The 19,155-nt window shown below is 40.8% G+C and overlaps 1 protein-coding gene across 3 annotated transcripts in view; it reads right to left on the bottom strand.

Annotated features, from left to right (window-relative positions):
• The window catches only part of MYLK (myosin light chain kinase), a 198,375-nt gene that overhangs the window by 99,095 nt on the left and 80,125 nt on the right, over nt 1-19,155 (bottom strand). For all 3 annotated transcript variants that reach the window (XM_038142902.1, XM_038142903.1, XM_038142904.1), the window contains exons 5-11: nt 16,976-17,141; nt 15,755-15,920; nt 12,946-12,982; nt 10,541-11,103; nt 8,703-8,906; nt 7,496-7,630; nt 582-734 (exon numbers count right to left, since the gene is read on the bottom strand). In XM_038142902.1, the coding sequence (XP_037998830.1) occupies nt 582-734; nt 7,496-7,630; nt 8,703-8,906; nt 10,541-11,103; nt 12,946-12,982; nt 15,755-15,920; nt 16,976-17,141 (1,424 nt within the window). The remainder of the gene's footprint in view (nt 1-581; nt 735-7,495; nt 7,631-8,702; nt 8,907-10,540; nt 11,104-12,945; nt 12,983-15,754; nt 15,921-16,975; nt 17,142-19,155) is intronic.

The following is a 19,155-nucleotide window of genomic DNA, read 5'->3' as shown; positions in this document are numbered from 1 at the left end:
GTCACCTCAATTGTTTACTAGAGTGTTCTTCTGGTACTTTCACTACCAAAATTCCACTTATTTAGAGTTATCTATCAGTTAGCTGATAGATGCCTGTTCAGAATTATATCTGATAAATCCTGGTAACAGAACCAGAATATTGGCATTTGCTATCACAGCTGCAGTCCCTGGCATTGGTCTCTGCTCTGCCTTTCAGGAGAAAGAAGCAGCATCTGCCTCCTCCCTGTAACATTCTCTGATGGGTGATATTGGTGATCCTGCAGTTATTTTTTTCTTTCAGCTGTCCCAGTCCTTTCTTACACTGGTAAACCTTTTCCAGAACTGCCTCACTGCTTTATACACTAAGCCCTTGGGAAGGTCAAAGCACTAATACCTTTTTCTGAAATGTGCTTATTACTTTACACTACACAGTCCTTAAGCACTTAAGTTGCACACACCTCCAAGGGGGACAAGAGGTACTCAGCTGACAAAAGCTTGGAAAAACATGGAATCCACTCACAACCACCTCTGTTAAGGATCAAGTTATTTTTGTTTAAAAGGATTATATGACTGTAGTAATTACAATAGTCTGAGATATTCACCTTTGACTGTGACCTGAGCACTGCAAGATGCCTGTCCTGTGTTGTTTTCAGCCAAACAGGTATAAATTCCATCATCTTCTGGTAGGGCATCTTGGACAGTCAGTTTTGCAACTCCATCTTCAAAACTGGAATGGGCATATTGAATTGGCTGGTCTGCAGACAGAAAGCAAAAGAACTGACTTAATACATCAGCCACAAATTTCAAAAGCACTTTAGTTTTCAGTGAAATCCGGATGCCTAACACCAGCCAGCCTAGGAAAGTGCAGAGCCAAATTCCACTCTGTGCACAGCCACTGCTCTCTAGTGACTACAACCAGCAGCACCCCAAGCACAAAGCACAACATGGTTGTCAGAAAAAGCTCACCACCAGATTCACTGTGTGCTACCTTGAGTAGCGGCAAAAGGATAAAAGTTCATTTTGGATTCTCTTTGAGGTGGATAAGAACAGAACTGTGTGTTTGCTTCAGACATGGTCTCCATCTTGTAATCTGCCTCAAACTAGATAAAATGCAGAGAAAGCTAGATGTGCAAAACCTATTGGGCGTGGAGGAGTCCTTGAAGTCCTCTAAGGGGTATTTTGTAGTGGAAAACATTCCAAGAGAGACAGTAAAAGCTGCAATGGAACCAAGAAGCTGATTTGCAGAAGCAGACAAATCTGCACTACAGTATGGCCAGTAACAAAAGGGCGCAGTCTCATCTGTGGTGATGTGATTATTAAAGAAGTTCATTTTAAGAAACTGCTTCCTTGAATTGGTTTGACATGCTTAAATATTAGTATAGATGGCTTAAAGTTGTCTTGCTATTGTTTCAGGAACTGTCATGAGTCTCAGCCTTACTTTCTGAAATGCTTCTGCAATCTGTTTTCACAATATTAAATAGTTTCCACTACTGACTCATCTTTGGTTGCTTTCCCAGTGTATGCAACACTTAAGCCAGCCTTATACCTGTGCATAAACATCATGCTGGAAATAGAAATCATGGTCATCTAAGAGAAGAGGATGAAACAGCAGAGAAATTGTGCAGGACTGATCTGAAGATGTCTGTTGCTCAGGAGTTTGTGGTCAAAAAATATCAAAATTTATTTAATTGCCAAAATAATTTTAAAGGGCACAGTTCTGGGGTTTTTATGAACCAGTTCTGCACTATGAGCAGGATAAATTAAATGATGGGACAGACTTTTCTCTCATCTCTGATGTTCAAAGGAAGCCAGCTCAGAAGGCAGTTACTATCTGTGCACTATCTATATGCACACACAGTTTCATTCTGAAATACAAACATGTGCCAGAATCAGCATCATCCAATACCTGCATATATTATAAAATGTGGTAGATGATCTTCATCCTTTGCTTACAAGCCATCTGTTAAGTTAGTACATTTTCTATTGCATGAAAAACTGGGGTGAATATTCAATCAACTACCCAGAAGAATTTTGGGTAAATAAAATAAAATCTCTCCAACCTTTGTCACAGGTCACATATTCTTATTATTGGCTCCTCTGAGCTCATTTTCACTCAGTCACACACAGACTGTTGGAACTATTACACGAAACCACAGCGTTTCTGCATGTGGGAATAGCACTACATTCAAACAGGTACAGGCTGAGCTAAAGCCCAAGCAGACAAAGCTTTCAGTTAGAGGACAAGGGAAACTGGAATGCCTTCCTAGTCCACCTATAGAATGCCTCACCTGACAGGGTCCTTGCCTGGCATTCTGACATTGAAGCTGTTAGTGGTGACAAATGATGCTTGATGGCGCATCAGAAACACACCCGGGATAAAAGCTGCATCATGAAAAGCAGAACGATGCCTTTATATTTCTGTTGCAAGTAACCAGATGAATAAGGAAAGTGTTCTGCATGGAAAAGCAAAATGTGGACTCCTTTACCATGTCCTCACATTTTGCCACGGGTCTTTTTCACTTCAGCTCCCAAAAAAACTGACTGTTTTTAGCATTATTCAAAAAATAGTGAATTCACTTACAGAACAGACTTTTCATTAGACCCCAGAAAAAGAACACAAACATATCAGCCCTTAGGAATAACCTGCAGCAAGACTCTAAGTTACATCCACAGTACTTATATTTTGATGTAATAAAAACAACTCTCCCAGTAGTGAAATGTTCCCTTCTCCAGAGGCAGAACAGTCAAATCTCCAGGACAGCTTGGCAGCAGGAACAATAACAAAAAATACCTTTCTGCTGGCATGTTATGCCTGAAGAAAGGAAATTTTCCCCTGGCCCATTTATTAAAAGCTTTCTGGACAAATCACAAAGCTATCCTCAAACCAAACACCACTGAGAATTGTTATGCTAAAGTCATGGTCATATTGTTCTTAAATTCAGCAGAAAGAAGTTCAATTAAACTTAAGGAGAAAGAAAACCCACAAAGAAAGCAATATGAATAAAAAGTTACTTAAAACAGTCATACACTCCTTATTCCTGCAATTGAAAAAAGAAGTTAACTAGAAAGTATTTTAAAAATATAGAGTAAATTGGAGGTACACACTGAAGTACTGTCATGGAGAGCATGCTCAAAAAGTTATGTATAAGGCTCTGGTGAGGGCAGAACTAAAACACAGGAATTTTACTTTCAGGGAAGTCGCCAGTAAATCAGTGAAAATTCAGAGAAACTTAAAGAAAATGTAGAGGGAGAACAAAAGGAGAAAAGAACCACCTTGAAAAAGTTGGGGGAAAAGCTTTAATGGTAGATTTGCAGAGAAGAGCAAGAGCTTGGATGAAATTCATAGTTCAGCCAGGTAGATCTTATTTGTGGACTCTCTATGAATATGGAAAAACTACTCATCCTTACAGATGGCAAGAAGTAATTACAGACAATGCAGAGTATACATCATCTATTTTTTGTCTCACTTGACCTGAAGGAGAGGTCAGCCTGTCTAATGCTTGGAAAATATTTTCAATTGGTATGTAGTCACAGCTGGTAAATTGTCTTGGTATCTAAAGTAGTACTTGGATGTAACATTGTACAAGTTGTTGCAAGGCTTTCAGCTCTCAGGTGGTGTGGATTCCTTGGAAACTGGGGAAGGCAGACTGGACACCATGCAGCCTGTTCAGTGTCCAGGGATGGCCAGCCTGGAAGGGAGCAGGTTCTGCTGCCTTCCATTTTTTTTTCTTGTTTCTCAAAGCAGCCTTCTATTCCTGTTTCTTATGATTGATAACTTGGTCTTTGCTTTCATTATTTCACCAAGATATACGCTCTTTCTCCACTATTCTGCTCAAATTAATTCTGGTTTGTTACCATTGTCATGCTTGGAAGACAACTTGAATTTGATATTTTCTAGTGGACTTTACACATCCTGTTCCGTGTGATTTTTATTTCTCTGGAGTTCTGCAAAAGTGCTGTATTCTGAACAGTAGTGGGATTGCTCACAGCATATTGCTTCATCCTCTGTCCTAACAGAGTTCAGTTGTGAATATAAAAAGCTTTATACTGCAGACAGGGAGAGCAAATGCTAACACAACTTTTTTTTTAAAGCAGAATTGGTCTGCCTGCCTCCAGTTATATACTGTGAATATACTGTTTTCTTCATGTGGCCAGTTGATGAAAGACTCCACCATGTCATTTTGCCAAAAGCACTGTTATGTCTGCTTAGAGTAATATTTCACAACTTTCTCCTTTATTTGATCAGGGACATAAATATGAGGAGTTTGTAGTATCTAGCTAGGTGGTAGACAGGAAGGAAATGTTTGCATTCAAGTGGATATCACAACAGCCAATTTGATCCTTAAGTAAAATAATAACCCTAGGAGTGTACATGGAATTATCAACATTAAACAACTGCTTATAATCCTTTCACATTTGTATCTAAATGGTATATAAACAGTTATGTCTCACAATCCTATGCAAGACAGGAAAGCATTAAACTATAGTGATATATTTCAGCAGCCTGGAATGAAAGTCGTGTGCTTGTGTCTTGAGAATAATGTATGATGTGTCTAATTTTTATTATTATGAGAGTTTCTTGTGCTTCTGTTACACAGACTTGTCACTGTCTTTCTATTTAAGAGCAGAGTTAATGCACTGACTCTCACTTACAGAACCTTAATGGCTTGAAATCCAGCTAACTAAAAAAACCCACCTACATTGTGATATTGAGCCAACTGCAGTTGGAAGCTTGGATGCAATGTAAATATGATTATACCTGAACAGGGGCAGACATATGGGTTCAGCGAGAAGAAAGGCCAGAATAAAATAAACGACCTGGAAAAAGGCAGGGGGGCACAATGCCTCACAGGAACATGTGGGTTATTTATGTCTAGGCTTTGTTTCACAGGGGACGACAGTGTTCTGATTAAAACATGGCTACATAAATGGAGACCATATATCTGTGCCTGATGAGCTGTAAGTCATTTGAAAATCAACCCAAAGTCAGTCATCTGAGACAGGAAGATGCTCTGTATGTGAAGATAACTGAATGTAACTACATCAGTCAATGTCTAAGGGAACACTAGGAGCAAGGGTACCTTGGAATATGAACATGAAATGACTAACTCAGAGCTGCTCCTGAGCTGCAAGACAATTCTTGAACTGCCAAACAGATTCTAGTCACATCTGCAAAGGAGGGACTTCAGCATAGCCTTCAGACAGAGAAACAAATGATGTCCAATGGGAGAGTGTCAGAACCTTTACTCACATGTTTTGTGTTGTAAATAAAGCACTGGCCTTTCTATTCTGGACATAGTTATTGGGAAGGGGAACAGCCCAGGCTGTGGGAACATACCAATCTCAAGGTCACGGTTCATTTGCCCTGCCACCTTTTTCAGTTAGCCCATTTACTCCAAATAGCTAAAGGAAAACAGAGATCATGTGCAAATAATTAATTTTAAAATAACCACACACACACACACAAACATAGATAGCCTGGGAGAGTCTGAAAAAAAAAGTCAATTGCACTTCAGGAGTAAAAGAAGTGATCAAGAGTTAAGCTGAATAAACTTTTCTAGTGTTTTACAGATATGGCTTTTAATGGAAAGAGTCCTTAGCCAAAGCACATAGTGCCTGGATCACTGAAATCATTTGCAATCGAAGCAAAACACTGATTTTTGGGTCTAGCTCTGATATTAGGAGGCAGTTAAGGAAACTTGACTATTCAGCTGTGTAATCAGTGCAGGGTAGGAGATTATACAGTCTAATAAAAATAAAAAATATTTTTCTGTTTTTATAGCTTTAGGCAAACACTAGAATGTCAAGGAACATATTCTAGTTGTGAAGAAACCAGAAGAGCTTTGGTTTCAAGATCTTGGGAACAGAGCTCGTAACACCTATTAGGACCTACCCAGCTGATGGAAGGGTGGAATCAGGCATTGGTCTCCTCCCTACCTCTGAGTGAAATACTCAGACTGAAAAGCATAAACACATTTATTGAAAAATTAATGATGTTTAAATGATCACTTGCTTTCCTATATCCACCTTAAGGTTGTTTGCATTGTACAGCTGGAATTGTGCATTTAGTTTTCATCTGGTCTGATCATGGTGCTAATAATGGCAAGGCTGCAAGCTTGATCCCTGTACAGGCCACTCATGTTAGAGTTGGACTTGATGATCCTTGTGGGTCGCTTCCACCTCAGAATATTCTGTGATTCTGTGATACTTTGCTTAGAACTGCAGGATTCTGTGGGATCATAATGCCAATCTGTTATGCTTGGAGCAGAAACTCCTGACAAAGGCAGGGGGTAACACAGTATTCAGCACAGGATGTCACCAGCAGTAACACAGCTGTGTGACACAGCCCAGGTAACTCAGCTGGCACAGGGATGTCACCAGCAGCAGCACAGCCCAGGTGACTCAGGTGGCACAGGGATGGCACCAGCAGCAGCACAGCTGTGTGACACAGCCCAGGTGACTCATGTGGCACAGGGATGTCACCAGCAGCAGCACAGCCCAGGTGACTCAGGTGGCACAGGGATGACACCAGCGGCAGCACAGCCCAGGTGACTCAGCTGGCACAGGGATGTCACCAGCAGCAGCACAGCCCAGGTGACTCAGATGGCACAGGATGTCACCAGCAGTAGCACAGCTGTGTGACACAGCCCAGGTGACTCAGCTGGCACAGGATGTCACCAGCAGCAGCACAGCCGTGTGACACAGCCCAGGTGACTCCCCTGGCACAGGGATGGCACCAGCAGCAGCACAGCCCAGGTGACTCCCCTGGCACAGGATGTCACCAGCAGCAGCACAGCCCAGGTGACTCCCTGGCACAGGATGTCACCAGCAGCAGCACAGCCCAGGTGACTCAGCTGGCACAGGGATGTCACCAGCAGCAGCACAGCCCAGGTGACTCAGGTGGCACAGGGATGTCACCAGCAGCAGCACAGCACAGCTGTGTGGCACAGACCAGGTAACTCCCCTGGCACAGGGATGTCACCAGCAGCAGCACAGCCCAGGTGACTCAGGTGGCACAGGGATGACACCAGCGGCAGCACAGCCCAGGTGACTCAGGTGGCACAGGATGTCACCAGCGGCAGCACAGCCGTGTGACACAGCCCAGGTGACTCCCTTGGCACAGGGATGTCACCAGCAGCAGCACAGCCCAGGTGACTCAGGTGGCACAGGGATGACACCAGCGGCAGCACAGCCCAGGTGACTCAGGTGGCACAGGATGTCACCAGCGGCAGCACAGCCGTGTGACACAGCCCAGGTGACTCCCTTGGCACAGGGATGTCACCAGCAGCAGCACAGCCCAGGTGACGCCCCTGGCACAGCCGTGTCACCAGCGCTCCCTGCTGGACACTCTGCAGAACTGCGGCAGCGCAGCCCCCGCTCGCAGCGCCTCCCGTGCGCTCGGCGCTCCTGTAAAGCGCTTTCCTCAGGTGTCCCAGCGGGCTGTTTTAGGGTGATGGAGCGCGCTTTGGGGTGTCAGTGCGTTCGTGCAGGTGTTGCAGAGCAGGGGATTCCTTACCATTGAGAAGCCATGTGATGTGGGGCACAGGGACCCCTCCCACACAGCACTGCAGCACGAAGTCTTGCCCTTCGCTCACAGTGCATCCTTTCAAGACACTGGAAAAGCACGGAGCAACCTCTTCAACTTTAGGCCCTTGAAAACCAAAATGAAAACAGTTCCTTTAACTGAAATTGATGAAATTAGCTTTACCACTTAGAGCTTTTTAGTAAGTATGTTTAGATGACATGGCTGGTCTAACAGCGGTGAAATGTTTTATTGAGGGATAGAAACCATTTTGAGCAGGACTGGTATAAAGAAGGGATTCTTCCCTCATCTCCTGGGCAGGCATTGCCAGGCCTCAAGCTCTGCTTTATGTGGTGATCTTCTATGCCAGAATCCATCATTTGCAGCCCACCACTGTAAGTGCACACAGCATATTAACAGAGAGCTCAGCACAAAGAAGAGGACGGCTCATTCTCTGCTCTTATTTGTCTTCTCCCAGTCCCTCTTCCAGTGAGAAACAGTGTGACTTAAGGATGCAATTTATAGGTCTCTCATGAGAGAGAAACTGTCTTCGGTACCCAGGTTTAACTTCAGTAAATTGAGAAAAAATTGCATGAACATGAACATAGATCCAGAACAAAACTTAAAACCAGGTGAAAACATTACAACTGAGGAGAGGATTTGCTAGACCCAAAAAAAATTTCAACCAGACCAGTAAGACACTGCCTGCAAGTTTAAAATAATTTGTCACTGGGACATGTTGTTGGATTTAGCAAACCATAATTCTCATTCCTTCCCCTTTCTTCTTATTCACTCTACTGCACAGAATTGGTTTGTGCTCAAAAACATTTCAAATTTGGGGTGTAGAAATGCTAAGCAACTTCAGAAAAACTAAATGCAGAACAACAATAAACCCACTGACAGCCTGTATTAAATACAAGCATTAACAGGAAACCTGAGTAGAGAACAGGCCTCCCTGCACACAAACCATGTATTGAGGTGGTTTTAGCTATACAAATAACAAAACCCACAGTATGTCAGAAGGGAAACTGATGCACAAAGTGGCTTGCCAGCTATCACACACCACTTCATTCACAGAGGTAGGAATCAGAATTAACCTGCACTGAGAAGTAAAATGAAAATTGTGTATTAAACACCCTCTGACAGCTTAAAGAAGCCCAGCCACAGTTTCCAAAGTGCAGATGGGCTCACAAGAACTTACTTCTGACAGTTAACAACCAGCTGGTGGAAGTCTGGCCTTTGGGGTTGGCAGCTGTACAGCTATAAGATCCACTGTCCCTCAAGTTGGCTTTCTTTATCCACAGGCAATGAATTCCATCATCCTCATATATTTGGACATCTTCTCCAGCTTTAATAGGTCGGCCTTCTTTGAACCACTCCACATCTGGTTTTGGCTTCCCTGAAACTGGACAATCAGACATTTGGATTTTTATGAATAGGTATTCATAATTACTGTTATTTAGGATATATTTAATTAGTATTATTTACTTTAGTATAAATTAGGTACACTTTACACATGCATAATTATATAAACCTTAATGGGCAATACACAAAACTGTTGTCAGAAAGTTTGGTATTCCTGATCTTCTACAACTTCTTGGCCAGTCCATCTCTTAAAACAACAAATACTTGGTAACATGTAAAACCATATCTGAGAAAAAGCTTCTGGCTGAAAACTGTTCTTCTAAAAATCACAGACAAAGTGGAAGTGAAACTGAAACAGAGAAGGTTCTGTCCAAACACAAACCCTTTCCACACCCCTGGCACAAGTTGTCCAGAGAAGCTGTGGACTTTCCCTGCCCTGGAGATATTCCCAGGTCACCTTGATACAGTCCTGGACCTGCCTGAGGTGAGGCTGCAGAGCAGGGAGGAGGGCCAGTGAAAGCAACCCTGGTCACCACCTGCAGAGAGGATTCTCAGGAGGGTTTCTCGGATTACTGATTAAAGGGATTAGGGACATCCCACTGTGATTTCCCTGCAGACACCTTGCCTTGCATGTAAGAGTTTGTGCTATGGGTCCAAAGCCAAACAAAAAGGCATTCACTGGCTGCAGTAAAAACTGGTTGAGCTCCTTGTTTCTCTATGATAGGGGCTCTATTTCCCCAGCAAACAGGGTCATGGATTAGTTAAAGCTTGCGAAGTGTTTGAGATAGTCTGACAGAAAACAATTCATTTTTAGTAATATACTTGAAAAATAAACTGTTCATAATGTGCCAGGATCTTTGGAATCTTTTCTCCACTCCAAATGCTCTAGACTTGTGATACAAATTATATTCTGTACTCATGGGGCAAGACTCATTAAGAAAAGAAATAAATTACCAGAGTGTTGTGTGATTTTTTTTTTTTTGCCTCTAGAGAAACAAAAGAAAAATTTATTTCTCACTTATGTGAACACTTTGAAGTGTAAATGTTATTTAAAAAAAGGTAGAATAATGCTTCCAGATTATTTTATAAAATTGCAATTAAATAAAGAGAAGTGTTCCAAATCTACTACCCAGATTCAGCAAAATGCAACTGTCATTACTCTTCTAAGAGGTAAAAACCCATTCATATTCTGTAGAGCAGGGAGAAACTCTAAACCTCCCTTCTAATTCTTTATCATTTCAGCTGTTAGGAAGCACTGAGATCATGCTGACCAAATATGAGACATAAAAATAGATGCCACTAGGGACATGAAGTGACTGATTGTATTTTTTCCTCTGATATTTTTTTGCCTCAAGGGCAGTGTCACTAATTACAGTTCTGGAAACTGTACTATCCATTTTCTCTCTTGCATCCTCATATAAGAGGGTCTAAACTACCTCCTAGAAGGAGCAGCATTGGTTACATCTGAGGAAACCCCAGATGAGAGAGGAGATGGACACCATGGCATAAGTTGGTTTGAAAATTTCACTAATTGTTGTGGAAACAGCATTGGATTCTGCATCTGTTTCCAAAAGGCTTTAGGAGGAAAACAACTTTCAAAGAAGCAGGAATTGCTTTCTACTTCTCCACATTTCTGACTAAACCCAGGGGCTCCAGTAATTTTCATCCCTTTACCTTTGCTCTTGAATTTAATCTCCTGGCCTTCTGATGCTTCCAGGCTCTGCGGATGGATCTCAAACTGAGGAGGAATTCCCAAGGGCTCCCTCTTCTCCTCCATTGCAGCCCCCTGAGCTCCAGACCTGTTTTCTGCTTCTCTAGTCCTGGGACTGACGTGCCCTGTAGGAGGTGGAGTTTGTTGGGCTGACATCAGGAGCTGCACACCCCTTTTCCTGTTTTCACCCTGTCTGATGGAAGGGGCCTGGGATTCTGCCTTTGGTTCTGGTTGCAGTTTGACAGATTGTAGTGTGATGGTGCTTGAAGTTTTCTGCAAGACCTGAGGTCCCTTTTTTTCTTCTTTATGTTCTGTGTTGGTTTCTTGGCGCTGTCCTTGCTTACTTTCTTTGGCTTCTCTGGTGATGTGAAAGGACTCTTTCTTTGCTGGCACCCTGTCTTTGGTTTCAACCATGAGTTCTGTGCTGCTGGATTTCAGCTCTTTAGCAATCCCATTGCTGGTTGCCTGTTTGAATTCTGAATTTTCAACAGCTTTAACAGCAAGTGTGGTTGGTTTTGGTGGCATGCTGAAGGAAAATGAGAAGTTTGGAGATACATGACACTATATAAAGACTCATTATTATTATTATTATCAGTAATGACAGAAATATATAAGCCCTCAGCAGGAAGGTGAACTGATTAACCTTTAGATTCTTTCACACAGATCAATAAGATGGGTTAAAGAGGTGAAGTGAAAAGCTTCATAAGATGAAATCAGGGCTCGGACACTATGACAACTCAGAAATTTCTGGATATAAGTCCACTGCTCAAGTTCTACCATGTTTTGTGAGTCAGACATTAACCTTGCATGCACTGCTTTAGATGGGAAGTAATTACATGAGATCTGAATGACCATCATGTAATACTACTTGATGCTTTAATAAACTGAGGTAATGTATAATATAGCTCAAAATGTCACATAAAATACTTCCCTAAAGGGAAATGAAAATGTAAATTGTGAAGTAATTTTACTATTTCTAATTATGGTGTCTTGTAATTCAGGTAATTTCAAAACAGGACTGATAGGAAACTTGACCAAAGTCTCAAGGAGGAAAAAGGGGTGTCAGCACCTTAAAAACTTGACTGGATGTAACAATATCAGCTATGGATTTATCAGGAAGAGTTTCTCAGAATTATGATTGGTCTGCTGCTCAGTACTTTGGGAGCACAAGAGTAGCTGACCAACTGAGGACTTGAATCTAAGTCTCTTCATTGAAGGGACTGCCTTGATCCCTAAGCTGTTATCTGTAGAACACTGTGACTGTGTCTCACACTTCCACAGAAATACTCCAAGGCAGAACTGGAACACATCTGAAATAAGGGCAGTAATTGCCAGCCCAGCTCTGTTTTGCTACACTTGGTGCCATTAATTTATTCTCTCAGGGAGACTTGGGATATTTACTGGGGTACTTTCTTCGGCTAGAGTTGGATGTACTGTTTGAGATTTGCAGTTACTTTTCAGGAAGTGAGATTTTTCATTTTACAAAACACCTTTTTTGTGTGTGTGTGAATAAATGATGGAGGATGCAGAACTACTCTGGAGAACCACATGCATGGGGAGTTCTGCTTCCAGGGCTGCAGAGTTTCATTTACACTAAACTTACTTTCAAGTATGTTCCTAAAAATCACACAGATCTGAAAAACAGAATAGCATAGCATTTTCAATTCCACTTTGCAGTTAGGACAGTGTGAGCATGCCATTTAGAAATCTCATTCAGGGCATGTGAGAACAGATTAAACATCCCAATGACTGTAAAGCAAGTGGCCTTCATCAAAGTGTCTTAGACAGCCTGGAACTTTTCATTCCTGCATTTCCCATTAATGAAGAAAAGTAATTCTGTAAAATTATTTTTTAATTATAGTAATTTGATTTTTAAAATCTTGATAAAGGCCTAAATATTAATTTTTCTTTCTTGTTACTTTACCCCTATTTTTGTATGTGTTTTCAGACAACAGCAATGACCATGGCCATAGCATGTTTAGTGTATGACAGGAAAGAACAACCAGCTCAGTACTGACAAGGTGCACTCAATGTTAACTCCAAAAACAACATTTGGCCCTCTGGTACAATGTAGAATTTCTGCTCACATAGCTTGTTTTTTAAAAAATTTTGCTTTCCTGAACCAGACCAGGACTGTGTACTTCATAATGTTGCCACCAGTTCCACCAGCTATTTCCTATGAGTCTGCCAGGACAGCTGAATCAGGCAGCAAGAGAGAATCTTATTCCAAGCAAACATTTTTCTGACTTCCAAATACAGACTGACCCCCCAAAAATATATCACTTCATTAAGAAAGCACATGCAGTAATTATCAAAATCAGTGCACTGCAATTAAATAGTCAGAGAAAGTACTCCAGTAAAAACATACCAAGGTGGCTGAGCGTATGTGTCAGTCTTATCTGGACCTGAAACATAAAAGGAGAAACAGGTAAATTACACACACAATACGGTGCACAATTCCAAAAATTTGGAAGATTTTAAGCACAAAATACACTTAAGAACCTTCACTCCAAATTTTCAATGCATTGAAGTCAAGATTGACTATCACCACACCTGAAATAGATAGGGACAACAGGAAGCTGCTCAGCTGAAACACAAAGAGGTCTTGGTCCATTTTGAGACATTGCTGCATCATGTTCTCACAACCCTGCAGAACTAAAGGTTTGGAGACCCTCAAAAGCTCTGTGTTGGGGGAGAGATGTATGGGAGAGATTCCAATGGGAAGCAGAGGTAGAGGAAGACAAGCCACCAATGAGTCCTACACCTGAGCATGCTCACAGTGAAACAGCAGCAGTCCTCTGGCTAAAACACAGAAACAAGTCAACAAGAGTAAAACCTCTCAAAACCTGGACCCACCTATAAACATTTACCAACCCATTTGCTGCGTAGCAAGAATTATCATGATTAACATGAATAATTCAAAAGCTAATGCATCACATTTCTTCACTTTGCAACACCACCAGGAAATCTGGGAACATGGCTGAGCTATATGGCTTTGCCAAGGTGCCTCATAACAGCTGCGTTGATAAAACTGAGCACATACTGACCCACAATCAGTCTCCTCATTTGTAATCCTCCATGAATTCTCAAAAACCTTGACAGTGTTTGTTTCCCTTGGGGGCAGCATGAGATAAATAGTTGTGGGAAGACAAACGCCATTCTAGGTCAATACCAACCACATCTCTCCATTATCCCCTAATTAAGATTGCAGGATGGAATTTGTTTTCTCCTGGCCAGATCAAAGCTGCACCTATGCTGCTGTCAGCTGTGAGACTAGAAACTACAGTAGAAAGACACGTAATAATTAATTTGCAAGATGACAAATTTTTCAAGTCATCAACAAGCACTTCATGAAAATGCTTTCAGAGTCTTTGCCTCAGGGAAAAGACAAAATCATGTGATGAATGATATCCTGATTTCCACAGTGTTTTGCAAGCAAAAATTCACATCTAAATCCCTGTACTTGCTGTGCCATTCAGAGGGGCCAAAATAATCTATTTACATACAATCAAAAGTTGAGGTGAGAGAGGGAAAAAAACCCATCGACCTTGTTTCAATAAACTTGTCAAACAGTAACAGAAATACAGAAATTAGAACTGAAAAGACTTGATAAATGCAGAAAAGGGAGCTTCGTAATTACTGGCTGCAGACAAGACAATACCATGCAACCTTGTGTATTAAAAGAACATTTCCTCTTCCCTCTTCACCTTCCACTCAGGGAAAAAGTATAGCTATTGGAGGAAAATATCTATATACAAGATTATATATCCTTGAAAGAACATGTTGTACTTCTGAGCCACTTGATTGTCTGCTAACATCTTGCAGCAACTCTGGCAACCTGATCTAATTGATAAAGAAAGAATTAGATATTATATACTGAGGTTAGGTAAGTGGAACCATCCAATTAATCAAGAGCATTGCAAAAGAGTGCCCTTTTTACTGACCTGCACTAATCCAAGAAAGAATGGATTATTCAGAGATGTGGTCAGCATCTGAAGCAAACATATACCACAATTGACTTTGTGACCCCAGTTCTGCATCATCTCTCAAGGCAGATGTAGCCATTACAGAACAGAAAGCTCACCACTCCAGGGAGAGCCATTAGGAATTGAGTTTTATGTTTGGATAAAAGGCTTATTGAAAGAAACAGGCCTTTCTGTACAACCTCTGTTGAAGAGGCAAACTGTAGAAGCTTCTTCTACAATGGCTTCATCAGATTGGAATTTACAGATAAAAAGTACTGCTTTAATTTGTAGAAAGGTTAGCTGTGGTTCTGAGCATCCCAAATGTACAGCCACTTGTTGTTTACATCCTTGATACCTTACAGAGTGACAGCATTGACGTGAAACTGAGTCTTGCAACAAAAAACTCACTGCTGGGTGCACATGTAACCCACTGATCTCACAACTGCAACTGAAGCCAGCAGCTGTGGATTTAATTATTTAATTGGGTCCAGTGACTGCTAACCCACTGACTGATGAACTTCCTCTTTAGTGAGCTCGCTGAAGGCTGTATGATTTTGAGGCTGATGCAACAGGCAGCCTAAGAAGCATCGAACTGCAAAATGAGCTGTATATGATAATGCAGGTATGAAATAGAGCATTCTACTTATGCAAATATATTTGTTTCCTTAACAAGCAGTGAAATAGGCTGGGTTGGGAGTTGAGAAGACTGAATTTTAATCTTATTAAGATGGGTTTCTTCCTCGCTCATAATTTAGAATTATGCTCTTTTACTTTACTTTCCTAGTTCCACAAATATAGGTAGAATTTTGCCTCCCTTGCAAGGGAGTTGGTATAAATGTGCATCTGGTGCTAGTACTCAACAAATACAAAATTAATTACTGATTATAATGACAAGTGCCAGGTTCCATTTGTTAAAAATCAAATCAATGTTCAAAACATAGAAGTCAAAGTCACGGTAAAAGTGAAAAAGTGTTTTTAAAGAAATCTGTTACAAAGCACTTGGATTGTCTTTTTCTTCCCATTGAACCAACACAATTTTTACAGCTGCAGCATGTTCCAAGCTATCACATTTAATGAACAGAGGAAGAGAGAGAGAGATGAAGACAATGGGAAGACGTGAATGTTTCTTGCTAATATCAAGAACAGAACCAGAGACATTTTATCAGAATGTCTGTGGCTCCTTTTCTCTCTCCTGCAAACTCTTTGCTGTACCTTGAACGGTGAGCTCTGCAGACACAGACGCCTTCCCAGCGCTGTTCACCACTGTGCACGTGTAAATTCCTGAATCAGCCAGCTGAACATTTTGGATCTCCAAGAACTGGATGCCTGTTCTCTCATACATGTTGAACCGCTCATTTTGCTGTAACTGAATATCACCCTGCAAATACCACAAGGCACCATGAGACAGTAGCTACTGTCAAGAAAAGGGGATGCAAGAATTTTTCAGTAAAACGTTAGGTCAAACTGCCTTTTTCCTATCTTTTACCCAAATTCCTTCTATAAATAATACTCACATAGTAAAAACAAAACAATAAACTGTGCCCAAAATTCCATAATTCACATCTTCAGGAGGCTTACTTTTCCCTCTATTTTGCCACCTACTCATCTCAATTTGGTTTTGGCCTTTCCCCGTTTATTATACCCAGATTTCTAGAAAGTGACACAGTAATTTCTGATTTATGAATCAGCACCTTGGTTTTGCAACATTTCTGACATGTCCTGGTAAATATTTTTGGTCTGGGGAAGACTTTTATTTGTAACCTCATTTGCTACAATGTTTTCAAAGCAAATGTGAAGAGTACTGCAACAAACAAAAACAAACAAACAAACAGAACCCCAAAAAAGCCAAACAAAAAAAAAAAAACAAAAAAAACCCCAAAAGACCCCAAACAAAACCATAAACAAACGCACTGCAAGAGACTGCCTGTGTTTGGGAATGTACCCTGACATCCCTATATTATAGACAAAGTCTGGAATAAAGCAGACAATGACTTGGAAGCATTTCCCTGCTCTTGGAGAAGTTTTCTGAGGACTTTTTTTTGTTTCTTTCCCCCCCAAACCTGGAGCTATCAAGAGAAAATAGAAGCATTGATAAGAGTTGAGTTTTTTCTGTTCACTATATATAAGGCATTACTCTGTTGAAGGGTGGGGGGTAGCAGGATGCCACCACAGCAGTCATATATTTGCTCTTCCAAATCAAAGAAAGTAACTGTAATTCTCAAAAATACTGACAGTTTCAGTAAAAATGGTCCAATCAGTGTAATACCTAATTTCATCTGAAAGCTCTTTCCTTACAAAGAAACAAATGTGTTTGGAAATCTTGTGTATGCCGAAAGGGGACACGGGCATTTAAGACTTTAATGTGCATTTCATCCTTTCAAGTCAGAAAATTTCAGAAGAGAAGGAAAACATAAACTTTTAAGGAAATCATACCTTAAACCAAGTTACTTGAGGCTGAGGTCGTCCTGTTATTTTACATGAGAATTTGCCTGTTTGGCCTTCACGCACAACAACTCGGTTGGGTTTTGTAGCAAACTTGGGTGGACTTTCTCCCCAGATGCTTGGCCGCTGCTCCACAGATGGAACAGCAAGTCTTCCCCTGCAAAGGCAATTGACATTCTGGTTTTACAGAAGAGCTGGAAGCTGTTGTGGTTAGAGCACATGTCAGGAAGCATTTTAGACCCGTGGTCTGCCAACAAGGGTATATCATTGGTGGCAACCTAGACTGTAGTTGCACGATATTTTTCTTGGACATGGAAGAAATGGAAATGCTGGTGATGGCTGCTCTTGACTCCTGGTGCAACTCAACAGTGTCATGTTATGCACCCTCATCTGGCATACACAGAACAGATCCTGGGGACCATTTTAGTTGTTCATAAGCAGAGCTGGGAAAACCAAAAGATAGGAAACACTGTATGCATTTAGTTTTCTCCATTTTCTGTTTTTTATTTGCCTCCAAGGAGTTTTTTTGTGCATACTTGTTTACTGTTCACAGGATTTTATCATGTAATTTGTTTCATTCTTGAGTGCAATTGACACAGTAATTTCTGATTTATGAATCAGCACCTTGGTTTTGCAACATTTCTGACATGTCCTAGTAAATATCTTTAGTCTGGGGAAGACTTTTATTTGTAACCTCATTTGCTACAATGTTTTCAAAGCAAACGTGAGAGGGCACAAAACCAAAGTACACCTGTCCCAGGTGAATTACTGTTAAGTGTGAATGCCCAGCTCTACTTACATGGCTGCTGCAGCTGAGAAATTATATATGGGATGAAACTAAAATGGCATCAATGACTGCAGTCCAAAACTGTAAGCAGTTACACAACCATAAAACATAAAACATCAAACAGCATTATAGAATGAGAAAAAACCAAAAAGGGTGCAACTTCAGGTCTGTTAATGTCAAAGGCAACACACTCACTCTTTGCTCTGAAGCCTTGGTACAACAAAGACACATCAGCAGATGGCAGATGGTGATTTCTTTTTTTTTTAACATTTAATTTCAAGAAAACAGAACCATTTTTAAGGCCTTCCTTTTCAGACGGCCTTTTACCACATGCAAGTAAGATGTGTCAATACCTCACCATTCCTACCAGGTGTCAGATACTAACAGAGACCGCATCGCCTCAGTCCAAGGTGCTGCCAAGACATGGTGGTTGCCATATGGGCAGCTCCAGGTTTCTAAGCAAGAGATGATACCATAATGAAAGGATTTACATGGGCAGGAGGACCAGAAAAAGTATTGAGAGAAGGGTGATTGTAACATGCTAGAATGAAAATCACTTTATCATAGAATTAAATATCTGATAACTTTTAATGTCATCTCCCTCATACTACCACTAAAGAAGAACATAAATGTGTACTAAAGTCTTTTCATAACTATTTTTAGGTGGTGAGTCTATATTTATATATCTATACACATAACAAAATAAAAGAAAATCAACTACTAGCTGGCCTGCAGATTTATGGCTGGTTCCTAGACATGAACAAATTAAAATGTGTAATTTCTTTATTCCTCTCCCGTCTCTTACCATAGAATTATTAACACTGAATAGGAGGAAAACACAGGAGCATGAAAAATGAGGACAATCACTCTAGCTCTGTGCAATACAATGGATTAGGATAGTGCTTTGTGAAGTCTGAGTTTACAACAAAACCTAACATCAACCTGAACTGTCCTTTCTTGTTTTGATTATTTTTCCTGTGTGTGTGTCTCTAGGTAATTTGCAATACAGAATTTATCATGTAAAATCACGTATCCTGATTACTCAGTTTTACTTAGCATTTTCAGTGTTGTAATCTGTTCATTTTAAAATTTAAAAAAAAATTTCATATTAATGATGAAATTAAATACTCCAGTTTTAACCATCTGTATTTTAATCACTAACATAATCAGAACATGTGTTTTTGCCTGCATCCAGAGTGACTCAGTGCCAGAGATACAAGTCAGAGAAAATTCTGCTTAAATTCAAACTATTTATAGAGAAATTAATTCAGCTGTTGGAAGAATTAGGCCTGAGGCTTTCAAAACAGTGACATTCACATAATTGTAAATGCTTACTGAAGTGCAGAAAGTACAAGTAGGCTTTTATGTGCCAGCTTACATCACC

The sequence above is a fragment of the Motacilla alba genome, chromosome 7 (assembly GCF_015832195.1).
Source record: "Motacilla alba alba isolate MOTALB_02 chromosome 7, Motacilla_alba_V1.0_pri, whole genome shotgun sequence".
NCBI lineage: Eukaryota > Metazoa > Chordata > Aves > Passeriformes > Motacillidae > Motacilla > Motacilla alba.
Note: the sequence above shows the minus strand (reverse complement) of the source record. Positions and strands in the feature narration are given on the sequence as shown.